Below are 16,839 nucleotides of genomic sequence, written 5' to 3'. Positions count from 1 at the left end.
GAACTTATTTTGAATTCTAAGGTCATTTTGAACTCATGTGTAAAATATTAATCCCTATTATCAGGACATTCCATTTTGAATATATGGAATAATATAAGTAAATACTAGTCTAGTTGTTTTTTAATTTTGAGAATAAAAATACAAAATGAAAATTGTATTAGCTGTTATACTAAGAATTAGATAAACCTATGTAATAGCAAACATTTAAAATCTTTTTCTAGAATGCAGTTTGGATTCTTCAGCCAGTGACATACAGAGAACATGCTTAGTGAATATTGAATCACGCTGAATTTGAATCCTCTATCTGAAACTGCATCTGATGTCATTACTACATTAGATTGAGAGACCTCCATATGGCACTATCTTCTTTAGCAAGACATCTTAGTAAATAGCTCTTACTCTCCTGGGTGACTGTGTCAAACTCAAAATTTATTCCAAGTACTTTGGAAATTAAAGTTTCCTCGGCTTTTAATTTGTCAACTCTGTAGAGTTACTGATAAGATGTATGTACTACTTGTAATAAAAGAATAGGTAATTCCTGTTCAGGAAGTTTCATTGTTCGGTTGTAACATGCTGCCACAGATGAGAACTGTATTCCATGGCAGTAATGAATAACAGTTTCAGTTTAGAGAAAACACTTCTAAAGCTTTATCTTCTGCCCATGTAAATTCAGTTTTCTTTACATAAGATAAAAGAATAGTGTGGGTACCTAAGTCCATATTTAAAATCCGAACTGCCTATTAGTCTAACCTCTTCCCGGTATACTTATTACAAAAATTGCAAACTACAAAATGATCTTAAGTCTCTTATTGCCTAGCTGAACAGGTAATACTGCCCAGGATAGTGCTCAGAAATCCAAGGGTCTACTCTAGACAAAGTCAAGCACTTTTATCCTTCCATACATCTGGAATATCCCATTGCACAATGTTTTTCTTTTCATGTTGTTATGTGTTTTTTTCATTACACTGTGTGTAATGACCTTGAGGATAGGAACCAGGTCTTGCCACCTGTGTGTCTCCATTACTTAGTATTTAGTGGACATTTAGGAAATACCTGTCGAAAGGTGTTTCAAAATTTTTTTAACAAATTAAAAATAATACGGGGAGGGTATGGCTCAGTTGTAGAGCATGTGCTTAACAGGCACAAAGTCCTGGGTTCAATCCCCAGTACCTCCATTAAAATGAATAAATAAATAAACCTAATTACCTACCCCCCCAAATTTTTTTCTTTAAATGAAAAAATTTTTTTAAATAAATTAAAAGTACTGACTATCCCATGTATTAATTTATGCAAAGCTCTATTGGCATAGCATTATTCTTCCCATTTTTATACCTGGTAGGTTATCAAATAATATTACATTCTGTATTTGCCTATTTTATGTTTTGTTGCAAAGTTATTAAGAGACCTTGTGGTTCCAGTGATTTCAAGTTTTAATTTGATTTTATTTTGTAACTTTTTAAAAACTATAATTATTAAGTATAATTGATTCGTACCTTTAAAATAATGTTATTCTAGTTACAGATGATTCTGTACCCTCTTATTCTGGAAGTGATATACCAAGAAGTGACAGTAGCATATGGTCAAAAGTAACTGAGGAAGGAACGGAGCTATCACAGCGGCTTATGAGGAGTGGTTTTGCTGGAACTGAAATAGACCCTGAAAATGAAGACCTTATGCTGAATATTAGCTCTCGACTACAAGCAGCAGTTGAAAAACTCCTAGAAGCCATAAGTGAAACTAGTAATCAGGTAACCTCCTTATATTGCTAATATGTACTGAGTTTAAAGTATTTCTTTCAAACCAGGGAATGACAACTAAATTTTTTCTCTCTACTGTCTCACAAAGATTTAATTTTGGTCCCCTTTATTTATTTTTTTTAATTAAAAAATTTTTTTTAATTGAAGTATACTCAGTTTACAATATTGTGTCAATTTCTGGTGTACAGGATGTTTCAATCATACATGCACATATATATATTCCTTTTCATATTCTTTTTCATTACAGATTACTGCAAGATATTGAATATAGTTCCCATGTGTTATACAGTAGGAGTTTGTTGTTTATCTGTTTTATATATAGTAGTTAGTATCTGCAAATCTCAAACTCCCAATTTAGTCTCCTCTGATAACCATAAGTTTTTTATGTCCATGAGTCTGTTTCTGTTTTCTAAAGAAGTTTATTTGTGTCTTTTATTTATTTTTTTAGATTCCACATATGAGTGATACCATATGGTAGTTTTTTTTTATCTTTTCTGGCTTACTTCACTTAGTATAATAATCTCCAGGTCCATCCATGTTGCTGTAAATGGCATTATTTTTTTTATGGCTGAGTAGTATTCCATTGTATACCGTAACTTCTTTATCCAGTTATCTGTCTGTGGACATTTAGGTTGTTTCCATGTCTTGGCTATTGTAAATAGTGCTGCTGTGAATACTGGGGTGCATGTATCTTTTCGAATTAGAATTCCCTCTGGATATATGCCCAGGAGTGGGGTTGCTGGATCCTATGGTAAGTCTATTTTTAGTTTTTTAAGGAATCTCCATATTGTTTTCCATAATGGCTGCACCAGACTACATTCCCACCAGCTGTGTAGGAGGGTTCCCTCTTCTCCACACCCTCTCCAGTATTTATCGTGGAAGATGATACCTTATTGTAGTTTTGATTTGCATTTCTCTGATAATTAATGATACTGAGCGTTTTTTTCACGTGCCTATTGATCATTTGTGTGCTATCATTAGAGAATTACTTGTTTATGTCATCTGCGCATTTTTGGATTGGGTTGTTTGTTTTTTTGTTATTAAGTTGTATGAGTTGTTTATATATTCTGGAGATTAAGCCCTTGTCAGTCATATCGTTTGCAGGTATTTTCTCTCATTCTGTAGGCTTTTTGTTTTGTTTATGGTCTGCTTTGCAAAAGCTTATAAGTTTAATTAGGTCCCATTTGTTTATTTTTGTTTTCCTTTCTGTTTACCTGGGTAGACTGCCCTAGGAGAACATCGCTAAGATTTATGTCAGAAAATGTTTTGCCGATTTTTTCTTCTAGGAGGTTTAGTCTCTTGTCTTATATTTAAGTCTTTAAGCCATTTTGAGTTTATTTTTGTGTATGGTGTGAGGGAGTGTTCTAACTTCGTTGATTTACACATGGCTGTCCAACTTTCCCAACAACACTCGCTGAAGAGACTGTCTTTTCTCCATTGTATATTCTTGCCTCTTTTGTCAAAGATTAATTGACCATAAGTGTGTGTGTTTTTACTGGGCTCTCTTGTCAGTTCCATTGATCCATATGTCTGTTTTTGTGCCAGTACCACACTGTTTTGAATACTGTAGTTCTGTAGTGTTGCCTGAAGTCTGGGAGCGTTATTCCTCCAACTTTGTTCTTTTCCTTCAGTTATTTCTTTGGCAGTTCTGGGTCTTTTGTGGTTCCATATAGATTTTAGGATTATTTGTTCTAGTTCTCTGAAAAATGTCCTGGTTAATTTGATAGGGATCACATTAAGTTTGTAGATTGCTTTGGAGAGTATGGCCATTTTAATAGTATTAATTCTTCCAATCCAAGAACATGGGATATCTTTCCATTTCTTTAAGTCATTTTTAATTTCCTTAATCAGTGTTTTATAGTTCTCAGGGTATGAGTCTTTCACCTCCTTAGTCAGATTCATTTATAAGTATTTTTTTAATGTGATTTTTAAAGGGATTATTTCTTTTACTTTGCTTTTTTGATATTTCATTGTTAGTGTAAAGAAATGCAAATAATTTCTGTATGTTAATCTTGTATCCTGCTACCTTGTTGAATTGTTTTAACAGCTCTAGTAGTTCTTGTAAGGAGCCTTTAGGGTTGTCTATATATAGTACCACGTCATCTGTGTATACTGACAATTTTATGTCTTCTCTTCCAGTTTGGATCCCTTGTATTTCTTTTTCTTGTCTTATTGCTGTAGCTAGGACTTCCAAGACTATGTTGAATAGAAGTGGTCAGAGTGCGCATCTTGTTTGATTCCGTATTTTCTCAGGAAGGCTTTTAACTTTTGACAGTTGAATATTATGTTCGCTGTGGGTTTGTTATAAGTAGGTTTTATTATATTGAGATATGTTTCCTCTGTACCTGTGTTAGTAAGAGTTTTTATCATAAATAGGTCTTGAATTTTATCAAATGTTTTTTCTGCATCTGTTGAGATGATCATGTGCTTTTTGCACTTTCTTTTGTTGATGTGGTCTGTCACATTGATGTTTGCGTATGTTGAACCATCCTTGTGTCCCTGGGATGAATCCAACTTGATCATAGTGTGTGATCTTTTTTATGTTGTTGGATTCTAATCAAACAACCATTAGTTTATCTATCAAAGGAACATCAGTTTGCTAATATTTTGCTGAGGAGTTTTGCATCTATGTTCATCAACAATATTGGCCTGTAACTTTCTTTTTTGGTACTGTCTTTTTCTGGTTTTGGTATCAGGGAGATGGTGGCTTTATAGAATAAGTTTGGGATTGTTCCCTCCTTCCTCTTCAATGTTTTGGAAGAGTTTTTTGGTTTTTTTTTGTTTGTTTGTTTGTTTGTTTTGTTTTTTTTTGGAAGAGTTTGAGAAGGATTGGTTCTTCTTTGCCTGTTTGGTAGAATTCCCTAGTGAAGCCGCCTCGTTCTGGACTTTTGTTTGCAGGGAGTTTTGTTTTTTTGTTTTTTTTTTTTGTTGTTGTTGTTGTTTTTTATTGCTGATTCTATTTCACTTCTAGTGACTTGTCTGCTCAAATGCTGGTTCTTCTTGATTCTGTTTTGGTGGACTGTATGTTTCTAGAAACTTGTCGATTTCTTCTAGATTGTCCATTTTGTTGCCAGATAGGTGTTTATAGAATTCTCTTGTGGTTTTTTTGTACTTCTGTGGTGTTGATTATAATTTCTCCTCTTTCATTTTGTATTTTGTTTATTGTGTTCTCTCTCTCTTCTTAGTGAGCCTGGCCAGAGGCTTGTCAATTTTGTTTACTCTTTCAAAAAACCAGCTCTTGGTTTGATTGATTTTTTTCTGTTGTTTTTTTTAAATCTCTATTTTGTTTATTTCCTCCCTGATCCTTACTATTTCTTTCCTTCTGACTTTATGTTTTGTGTTTTCTTCTTTTTGTAATTCTTTTAGGTGGTGGTTTAGGCTGTTTATTCAAGATTGTCCTTGTGTTTCTTTAAGAAGGCCTGTATTGCTGTGAACTTCTCTCTTAGGACTGCCTTGTGTGCATCTCATAGATTTTGTGTGGTTGTGTTTCCATTGTCATTTGTCTCAAGGTATTTTTAAATTTCTTCTTTAATACCATCATTGGCCCATTGATTTTTTTTTTTTAGTAGCATGTTGTTTAGTCCCCATGCTGTTGTTTTTTTCTCATTTTTCTTTTTGTGATTGACTTCTAGCTTCATGCCATTGTGGTCAGAAAAGATGCTTGAAATAATTTGTATCCCCTTAAATTTGTTGAGGCTTCTTTTGTGTCCAGATATGTGGTCTATCCTAGAGAATGTTCCATATGCATTTGATAAGAATGTATATTCTATTTGGAGGGGATGTAATTCCTGAAAATACCAACTAAGTCTTACTGTTCTATTGTATTGTTTAGTATCTCTGTTGCCTTATTGATTTTGAGACTGGAAGATCTGTCCAGTGATGTTAGTGGAGTGTTAAAGTCTCCTACTATTAATGTGTTCCCATCAGTTTCTCCCTTTATATCTGTTAGTATTTGTTTTATATATTTAGGTGCTCCTATATTAGGTACATATATTTTAACGAGTGTAATATCTTCGTCTTGTATTTCTCCTTCTATCGTTACATAGTGTTCTTCTTTATCTTTCTTTATGGCCTTTGTTTTCAGGTCATTTCCTGTCATTTCCATTTGCAAGAAATATCTTTTTCCATCCTGTCACTTTCATTCTGTGTGTGTCCTTCACCATAAAGTGGGTCTCTTGTATGCAGCATATTGTAGGCTCTTGTTTTATTATCCAGTCTGACATTCTGTGTCTTGATTAAAGCATTTAGTCCATTGACATATATGGTAATTATTGATGTGTGTTTATTGCTATTTTAAACTTTGTTTTCCTGTTGATTTTGTTTCTTTACATTTTGTTTTTCCTTTTGTGGTTTGATAATTTTCTTTTTGGTCTTTGTGACTCTGTTGTATGCTATTGATTTGTGTTACCCTGTTTTTCAAGTATGTTAACCCATTACTATTATCTGTTTGCTTTGGACTGGTAATCATATAGGCTCAAGCACAAACTAAAAAAGAACCAAAGAAAACTATGTATTTTTTGCTCTCCTCTCCCACATTTAATGATTTTGATGTTCTCTTTTACATCTTCATATTTTTTCTCTTGCTGTTCATTGTAGTTATTGCATTTCCAATTGTGGTTTTCTCTTTTTTTATAGATTCCTTTCTTTTTTTCTATTTAAGGAAGACCTTTCAATATTTTTTTAGACAAGCTTAATAAGCTTTCAGTTTTCGCTTATCTGTGAAAATGTTACAAAGACAACCAATACTGATACCAGTAGTCTTCTTTTTAAGTGGTAAGGGTTAATATAAGATGCTGACGGACTCTTCAGGTTTTAAAAGTCAGTGTTTTAATTTTCAGGTTTTCTGGATTCTTACACATTGCTCTTTTTTGATACCATAAGAGAATTTAACTTTACCATTGTATGAAATATTCCACTATAATATGTATTTACTTGAAAGAGTAGTATAAGGAATTTATAAAATAAACCTTGAGCTAGTCGAGTATGTCATACATAGTACCATAAAATATAACAAATCAAACCTACAGTTCCTTCATGTGATTTTTACATCCTTTTTACAAATATGATTTGATTACCTCATTTTACTATCTTGGTAGAAAAATTAGAGTGAAGGACAGTTTTCTACATTAAAGTATTGTTTTCATAGAACTTTTGAGGGTATATGCCATTATATTTATAGCTTAACTTGGAATTTGCTTTGTGAAATTTTTATACCCTGGATGGTAACTGTCTCTTAAGTTACTGTATGCAGAATTTTAAAAATTATATACTGCTTTAAAATGAAGGAAATTCACTTATTTTAAAAGTATTTAACTGTTAAATCATACTTGTCATGTTAATCAAATGAGTGCTTCATTGTCATCAGCTACAGGGCCAATATTATTAACATTTTCACTGATACCTTTATTCAGAGTAGTCTAGACCCATGTACTTTTCAAAAAAAATTGAGAAGATAAAACTCTATCTTTAATTTTTGTTGTATCTGGTGTCTGGCTTTCATTGATGCTGCTTTTTTAAAGAAATTATTCTGTGTGGTGTATTTCTACAATAGCAGTGACTATTGGATATAGCAAATTTGACAAGTACTTTTATATATTTTGTGTTTTAATGTCAGATTCATTTACTTCTAGGTTAATTTAGTGATTACACACCATTTCTTGAGTTTTCTTTCCTTTTTTTTTTTAGTTTTTTTGGGGGGTGGCAGTAACTAGGTTGATTGATTTTTAATAGAAGTACTGAGGATTGAACCTAGGACCTCGTGCATACTAAGCATGCGCTCTACCGCTTGAGCTATACCCTCCCCTCCCCAAGTCATCTCTTGTTTAATGACCTTGGTAATATTCCTGAAAACTGATATTTTGTATATTTACTAGTAGAAAGGATGATTGTTTCCACAAACAACAATGGGGGTCCCATCTTTCACTAAAACCACAGTGAGTTATTCTGCATTGTCAACATCCTAAGTGCTACTAAGGAAATGGCACCGATTAAAACCAGCCTCAATTGTGTTACTAATTTAATATCACATTAAATTATACTCTTAGATCAAAGAATTTTAATGTTTACTGCATTTTTTTTAGGTCTCAGGTTCAGCCAACTTTATTTACACTCAGACATTGAAATTATGAATTTTATGTCATAATGTGAATTTCCATAAGTACAATTGAAAAATACGTATTTTCTACTAAGATTTACTATCCTTTAAAATCTTTGCTTTTTAAAATTAACATAAGCCCTGGTTCAGCTTTCTTTTAGAATACTTATGCATAAGCCACTTCAACAATATGCTGTTCTGCTGAGCGAATTAAGGTGCTTTAACTGTTGCTTTTCAGCCCATTTAAAGCTTGAATGTGGGTACTTCATAATTTTCCCTTTTATTATATGGAAGTTCTATGGTACAGATAATTCTATACTAAATTTCCACATGATTCTGCTTTTTTTCCCTTTTATGCTTATTTCAGCCTCATTAGTGTTTAATTTCTGTGACTTGTTATCTTTTATACCATGGAAACAACCGTTAATACTTTCCCTTTCTTGGCCACTATTAAATACTTTTGACCTGGATCTTGAGCACTGTTAATATAGCTGTTGCTTCTACCAGATACCTGTTGTAATTTATGGTTAATTTAGTTAGTGCAATATAATACTTGTCTTTTGACAAGCTCCATGGAAAATGGTAAATAAATCAGAAGTGAACAGTGGTTGGACTTGTTTGTACAGGCTACTAAAGAGAAACTTCCCCCATAATTCATTAATACTGTCAACAGACAAGTGTGGGATATCCACCTGAAACACAGTTTCCCAAGCTAAGATTAAAGCTCATCACATCTGGTGATGTGACCAGGTAGTGAGGTACAGTGGGAGCCTGATTATTCTCAGTTTGTTAAATATTAGAGCAGCAATGTGTTATCTAGCTTTTACTGTATTATTTTAGTTTAAATATCACTGAATAGATCACACAGATTTTGCCTAGAGCAGTAAGTAGTTCTCAAAGTGCAGTCTTTAAAGCAGCAACATAAGCATCACTAAGATTGTTCTAATGTAAGTTCTCAGTCCCCACCCCAGACCTACTGAATGATGAAGCCCAAGCAACCTGTGTTTTAACAAGTCCTTTACGTGATACTGGTACACACTGAAGTTTGAGAACCACTGATCTAGAAAATATTTTTATAATGTTCACATTATTCTAGCTGAATTTTGAAGTGTTCTACTAATACCTGTTATATAAAAGGTTGAAGTAGTTGTTTACATTTTATATAAAAATCAGAAATTTCTTAGAATTATATTTTAAGGCAGTGGGAATAGAGGCTTTGTAAAATCTTTCTTTAAATTTTGTTCAAGTACTACTCTGCCATGGAGAGATGTTTAAAGACGTTGACTGCTTCAGAATATTCTCATTAATAACTAAAATTATTTTGATCTTAATATTTTAACAGATTGATAGAAAATCATGTATAGTCCTCTTTTGTGAAATAACTAGTATTTCATTTTCCTTTTAATGTGTCATTATTTGGTTCTTCTTCATAATGGAATACTTCTCTTTTACTGTGATTTTTTTTTAACTTGTCATAAAAAAAATCTTAAACAGAACTGATACTGTTGTTATATCTTTTTTGCTTGCAGTGAAAGAGAAATTCAGGTAAATAGCTCTGCACGGGATACCCTGAGACTAGAAAAGAGAGCAGCATCTGACAGTTTAGAGTAGGGTGTGAACAAGTAAAGCTTATTGGAGGACTTGATGCTTTGAGATGAGTCATTCATCAAAATTTTTGAGCACCCACTCTATAACAGTTGCTCTTCTAGATATTGGAGGTACAGCACTGACAAAATGTACAAAGTCTTTGCTTTTACATAGCTTATAATATAATGGAGACCAATAATAAATAAACACGTAGTATGCCAGATGTTGATATCTGCAGTGAAGAAAAATATAATAGGGGAAGATAGGTGATGGGGGGAAGAGGACATTTTATATAGGAAAATTAAGGAAGGCATCTCTTATAATGTGATAGTCAAACATATGCCTTAAGAAACTATAGGAGACTGCCACATAAATAATTAGGGGAAGAATATTTCAGGCAAAGGAATAGTGAGGATAAGGCCCTGAGGTGGTCATGTGCTAGCTCTTTGTGTGGCCAACAAAGAGACCAGTGCAGTAGGAGCAAGGTGAGTGGAGAAAGTGCGGGAGATGGGGTCAGAGTGATACCTGGGAGCCAGATCACATGGAGCTTGGAATTTAATTCTTAATGAGATGTGGAGTCATTGGGTACAATTTGTTAGCTTGTTATTTTGAAATAATTTTAGACTTAAAGAAAAGTTGCAAAAATAGTACCAAGGGTTCCCATGCGCTTTTCACTCAACTTCCCCTAATGTTAATATCTTGTGTAACCATACTATAATTGTCAAAATCTTAGAAGTTAAAACTAGTACAGTACTATGAACTACAAGCTATTTGGATTTTACCAATTTTCCGAGTAATGTCCTTTTCCTGTTCTAGGAGCTATTCCAGGATCCCATGTTGCATTTAGTTATATGGTCTTCATCTTCTCTAGTCTTTGTTAGTTCTTGAGTCTTCCTTTGTCTCTCATGACCTTGACACTTGAAAAGAACTGGCCAATTATTTTGTATAAGTTCCCTCAGTTTGAATTTGCCTGATATTTTCTCATGATTACTTGAAGTTTATGCTTTATTTTGACAGGAGTACCACAGAAATCATGTTCTCTTCTCTGTGTGTCAAATTGAAAGGCCCGTGTCTTGTTACTGGTGATGTTAATCTTGATTATTTGTGGTATCAGCTGGATTTCTCCACTGTGTTATTACCATTTTCCCTTTGTAGTTAATAAATATCTTGGGGGAGAGAGATAGTTTGTTAGTATGCAATATCCTATTTCTCTTTGAACTTCCACCCACTAATTTTATCATCATTGATAGATCTTGCCTGCACAGTTACTTATTGTGCTTTTCTAGTGGTGATTTTTCTGTTTTCTTCATTTCTTTATTTATTAATTGGAATTACTCTGTAAGAGCTGTTTATTCACTCACATTTTTATTTATTTATTTAACTAATCAGGCTCCATATGGACTTATGGCTGTTAATTTTTTCCAATGGATTTTAATCTAATACTATAGTAATTTATGTTCCAGCTTTGGCATTAACACCTCTTTCAGGTTGGCACTTGCACCCTTTTGAAGTGCTTACTCTTTAGATGCTTTTGCACTCTCAGAAGCTTCAGGCCCATCTTTTTTTTTCCCTGCCCCAGCCCTAGAATCAACCATTTCTCCAAGGAGTTCACATTCCTTTTACTGAAGAATGATATTTAGAATCCAAGATCTGGGTGCTAGATGTACTCATTGTTACTAAGATGTCATGGTCCTCTCAGCAGTTAGTTTGAAAATATATGTAGTATCTATATTTATTTCTATGTCTGTCTGTGTATATAGTAAAAACATAAGTTCATGCTGATACCTCCAGTTCCTATCTGGCACCACAGCATTCATTCTACCCTTTTCCCTTTCCTTTGTAACTTAGCTCTCCAACAGTGAGAAACCAGGCTCTCATGCTCTACAGTAGTTTCACTGATTTGTTAAGCCATATATACCCATAAAGTAATTTTGTAATTGTTAACCTTTACCCCTGTGAAAAACAAATTTACTAACTAGAGTATTTACATACAGTACTTTTTTGTCTTTAGTCTTAGAGTGTAGAATCAGAATACTGCTGTTTAGAGTATCTTAGGTTCTTTCCTTCCCCACCTCTTCAGTTTGGTTTTGTTGTTAATTTTTAATACAATTAGAATCATTTGTTACAATTATGATTTTGTTTTGGGTTCCCCTACATTCTGGTTAATTTTTTTAAATTTACATACAGTAAATTTTAGTTTGTATGTGGACAGTTCTTTTGGTTGTGACAGATGCATAGAGTTATTCATCTACCACCACACACATAATATAAAATAGTTTCATAACCCCAAAATTTCCTGGCTCTGCTCTGCTCTTTTATAGTCAGCTCCTCCTCCACCCCCTGCCCTTGACAACCACTGGTTGCTTTCCATTTCTATTGTTTTGACTTTTCCAGCGTGTCATAAATTCTTTTCGGTCTGGTTTCATTGTCTTAGCAAAGTGTATGTAAGATTCATCCATGTGTGTTAATAGTTTTTTTTTTTTTTTATAGCTGAGGAGTATTCCATTGTATGAATGCACCAATTTGTTTCTCCAGAGGATATACAGATTATTTCCAGCTTTGGGTTATTAGAGATTTTTCAGTAACTGACCTAACTTTCATTTTTCAAAAGGATCATTTTGACCACCTTGTTAAAAATAGACTAGGGGAATGGAGGCATGCAGGGCAGAAGCACAGAAACCATTTAGAGGACTTGCCCAGGCTTACAAGTTAGGTATAAGTTAGAATGTGAACTCAAGCAATCTGGCTTCAGTCTGTGCTGTTAATTGCCATTCCTTTGCCCTTAAAAATAAAAGGGAGTGAATCACTCTGTCAATTACTGCTGAAGGTAATATTACAGCCTGAGAAATGGATTTTGCAATCTGGGGAGTCATTGGTAACTACAAGAGCAGTTTTAGTGGAGTAATGGAAGTGAAAGCATAATTCAAGGGAAAATGAGAGGGAAAATCAGTCTTTCAAGTAAAGACTTAAAAGACAAGTAGAAACTAAGTGGGTAGACCAAGAAGAAAATTTATGGAAAAGGGAAGAGCATGTTGGTGTAAAGAGCATGATGTATGTGAGGACAGTGGACAGTTTTGTGTTGTAAACATCTGGGGTGGAATGTGGGAAACTGATAGAAGCTGAAAGTAGAGGGATAGCAGTGGTTAATCCACATAGCCCTTTGAGGGCTAAGTTAAGGAGTTCTAACTTTATGCTGAAAAGTATGGGGAGTCATTGAAATATGTTTGGTAGAAAATAGTAATATCAGATTTGTGTTTTAGAGAGATTCCTCTCGCAGCAGTGTGATGAGTGAATGGGCAGGAAAATAGAGGAGAGATGCTGAATTTGCAGAAATAGGAGGCTTAGACTATTCTAAGTGAGAAGGGATAGAAATCAAGTTAGGGCCAGAGGGAAGTGATTTAAAAACTATTAGGAAGTTGAGTTTGATAGAAGTTTGTGTGACATTAGATGTGGAGAATAAGGAAGAGGAGAGGAAACTACCTACACATGAATCCTTGACCAAGCAGGTTGTTGGTGTATTTCATTTACTGAGATAGGGGATTCAAAAGAAGTGAGTAATGAGTTCAGTTTTAGATAATCTGAGTTTGAAGTATATAGAAGGGGAAAAATATTCACTAGAGTGTGATGTTTGATGAGACTACATTAGAAGTTTTCATCATTTAAAGGTGTTTGAAGCTATGGTTTTGGGGAAGTTAACAGCTTATTTGTTGTATTGGTAGAATGCTGAAATTTATAAGAGAATAAAAATATGTAAGTCTGTAAAAGAGACTGAGGTGTAAGAGGAAAATCAAGAGAATAGTGTCATAAAAGCCAGATGAGAAGTGTTTTCCCCAGAGTGGCAGATACCATGGAAAGGTCATGGATGCTGAGAATTTGGTGTCCATTGAATATTGGAATATGAGTGTCATCAGTGACCTTAATGAGAACAGTCTCATGGAGTTGGTAGAGGAGGAATTCAAAATTAAGACAGGTAAAGAAATAGAGTTAAAAAAAGAGAGACAGCAATTTGATGACACCTGACTGTGAAGAGAACAGGAGAGCTCTAGCTGGAAAAGGGGAGAGTACTTTTTTTAAGGTTGGAATATTTGTATTGACTAGCAGTGGAGAAGTTGAAGATGCAGGACAGAGGGGATGGGCTTTGTTGAGCCAGATCATTGGGGTAAATGAGCATGGAATCCAGAACACAGGTGGAACGTATGGCCTTTGGATCAGAGACCTTGCTTCCTTGAAGATTGGAGAGATTATTGCTGGTGATAGTGGGCTTTTGTTTTGGGGTAGGGGAGGAGTTTCATTGAAAAGGCCTTGTAGTCTAAGTAAATGTTGTCAGATATTCAAGATTCTTACTTTCCTTTTTTTTTTCTTCTTTTTAATGGTATGTTTTTATATGTTATATAATTTTAATGAAAGAAACATGATTAAACTTTGTTTTAGTTTTAAGTTTGGGGGCTGCTTTAGGTTCCATAGATGTATCTTGCTTTAATAAAAGAATTAGTAAAAATTTTCTCTACTAATCATCAGAGTATCTGCCTTTATTACTTGATTTCATAATATCTGTTATAAGTATTTTACTTTCTGTATTTGATTTCACAAGTGATTTACCCAATGATATGTCCAAATCCACATAATAATACATTTATTGTGATGGATTTTACTTCTGCTGAGACAGGCTACCATAAATACATTCAGGCTTATATTCAACCTATAGCAGTTTCCTGTTGGTTGGGATAGCTTTTGTTATATGAGTAAAAGTGCTTAGAGACTGCTCTCAAGCCCTTAGAAGGGTAATCTCTTTAACATTGTCTTTACTTAGTACTTTCTTTGTGGTTCTGCAGAAAAGTTACCTTTGAGAAAGTGGTTTCAGATTCTTGATTGAATCAGGTAGAAACAGAAATCAGTCTGTTCTGTGGGAAATAGGCTTTCAGCAGTTAAAGTTTCCCACAGTGATCCAGAGGTACTGTTTAGAGCCATAGATTATTTTCTTCTAGTGCCTAAAGTAATCCGTTGCCAAATAATGAGTAAGGAATATACTCCTAGAGAATGATTTTTATTATAGGCAACTCTTATGAGTTTATTAATCATCATTTTTGAGAACAATGGAACCTTAAGCTACATTTCTATATTTTCTCAAAAAAAAAAGAGACTTTTTGTGGTGGTGAGGATGAAATAATAGTAAGTTAAGATTTTGTTTTGTCATTGCTGTGTTTTAAACATAAACTGTAATTAAGTGTTGAAATGCATTAGCCATTAGGTGTTAGCCCTGGTGTACTTATTATAAGCACTGGTAAGGGCACTGTCAGGGTATTGTGTCCTTGATTAAGTCCCTCTATTAAATAACTTAGAAAAATAAAAAACAAATCAAAATATAAGAGAGAACGACAGAAGTGTTTTACAATTGGAGGGGAATATTTATGGGAAAAAAGATTAAATAGCTTGACATTGTACAATTAAAGTAAAGCTATTTTATTTGGGAAACATAACCCAGTACTACAAATTAATAGCCTTCAAATATACATTAAAATCTTGATTATCTGAAACCTAGGGATAATGAGCTAGCCTGGATAATTAAAAGGGTGTCCTAAAACTTGAAGTACTTTTATTTAGTTTTGATTGCAAAAAGTTCTATGTGCTTTCTAAAATTAAAAATATATAATTTGAATTATTCCAATTCAAAGTAATCTGTGTGAACATCTACATATATATAATATGCCACCAGTTAATAAACTGTTTTGGGAAGCATTATTTGCCCCATCCTGAGTTATCTTTACTGCTGTCTTGAGTCTTTTTCCCCTCCTAATTTTACTGTGTTTTCTTTGTGGTTAGTTTCTTAACCTTGAATCTATATTCCTAGTTATAAAGGGACCCCTTACTTACAGATTTTTGTTTTACATAGATAAATTCTGGTTTTACATGCTTTCTAAAATGGGGGGAAATAGACTATAATTTGAATTGTTTTAATTCAGAGTTACTTTTCTGAACATGAATTAATGTAATATGCCATCAGTTAATATACTATTATTACGAGGGCTGTTTGCCCCATTCTGAAATCACCTTAGTCTGCTGCTTTTTTGAGTTTGTTCCCACTTAGGTTTCTCTTTCTTTTCTGTGTAGTTAGTTCCTACCTTGACCTAAATGTTTCTATTTATAAAGGGATATGTTTTACTTTCAGGTCTTGTTTTTGCTTCAAATAAGAGAAACTGGACACCCGATAATCAGAACTGTAATTTGCAGAGGGAGCTGAGAAAGCATATTTTGAGAGGTATTTGATATGCTAAGCATGGGTCACACCAGTTCATAAAGCTGAGCCTCTAGCATATTGATGATTTGGTATCTGATGAAGCCCCAGTAAAGTGAGATTTAACTGCACCAGTGGTGAGGTTAGACCTTCATCTTATACAGATGTTGAGATGTCTTTACAACTTAACTGGAGACCTCACAAAAGAAGCCATAATAAACAGAAATTTGTCATTGGCTACTCCAGAATTGGAAGAGGCAGCTGCCCCTCCCCTACCCCAAACCGTATCCCTGTAGATTCTGGGCTTTCTGTAGAAAATCTCATTTTCTCTGCCCTAATTGTTTACTGACTATGAAGAGTTTGAGTACTGGCTCCTCTAAAAAATTTTGTGTAGTGAAAGTGGCTATAAAATGGATTTTTGTTGATATTACCTGCTTGCTTTAGTATGGGTTTTTCCATTGTAGATAAAGGTTTTGTGAACTGAGGATATTTAGTTACTGGTTAGAGAAAAGACACCACAGTGAAAGCTTTTTCATTTATTTAAAACAACTTTCACTGTTGAGGATCTTTTAATATTAAAAAGTATGCTGTTCTTCTTTTTAAATTCTGAGTTAACTGGATTATTTACTATTGCTGATAGTTCTGGAGCTACCAGGAGGCTTGTGCTTTTAAGTTTTAGTCAGAGTGCATAGGATACCTTAAGTGGTATAATTATCAACAATTACATACAATGCAGCTTTTAAATAAAAAGAAGGGATTTTTTTGCTTAACGTTTACTCTGTAAACAGTTCAGTGTGGAAATAGGTTTAACTGAGCTATCTATAGTTAGTTCCAGTGACTGCTTAAAAGAATGAGTATTATTTCTAAGGAAATTTCAAAAGGAAATACTTTGTTTTCCAGAAGTAATTATGATTATTTGATATAATTGAAGAACTGATTGATAATATGGACTCAGACCTACTTAATTTCAAATTTTTAAATTAAAAACACTTTTTAATTGGATGGAAAAACACTAGCTTATCTTAGAAGCATTGTAAACTTACCTGAATATCCTTTTCAAAGCTCTGACGTGGAACTTGGATCCTGTTAGTCAGGCTTTTTTGTGGGCGTATTAATTCACATTCCACCTGTCAGTGTACCTATAGGTAAAGACATTAAACCACACCCTC

General features: G+C 33.8%; 1 protein-coding gene across 15 annotated transcripts in view; it reads left to right on the top strand.

Moving 5' to 3' along the window:
- Positions 1 to 16,839, top strand: part of AKAP9 (A-kinase anchoring protein 9) — a 168,538-nt gene that overhangs the window by 105,753 nt on the left and 45,946 nt on the right. For all 15 annotated transcript variants that reach the window (XM_045519934.2, XM_045519929.2, XM_010959466.3 and 12 more), the window contains one exon: positions 1,516 to 1,748. In XM_045519934.2, coding sequence (XP_045375890.2) covers positions 1,516 to 1,748 — 233 coding nt within the window. The remainder of the gene's footprint in view (positions 1 to 1,515; positions 1,749 to 16,839) is intronic.

This window comes from Camelus bactrianus, chromosome 7 (genome assembly GCF_048773025.1).
Source record: "Camelus bactrianus isolate YW-2024 breed Bactrian camel chromosome 7, ASM4877302v1, whole genome shotgun sequence".
NCBI lineage: Eukaryota > Metazoa > Chordata > Mammalia > Artiodactyla > Camelidae > Camelus > Camelus bactrianus.
This window is presented reverse-complemented; position numbering and strand designations above follow the sequence as displayed.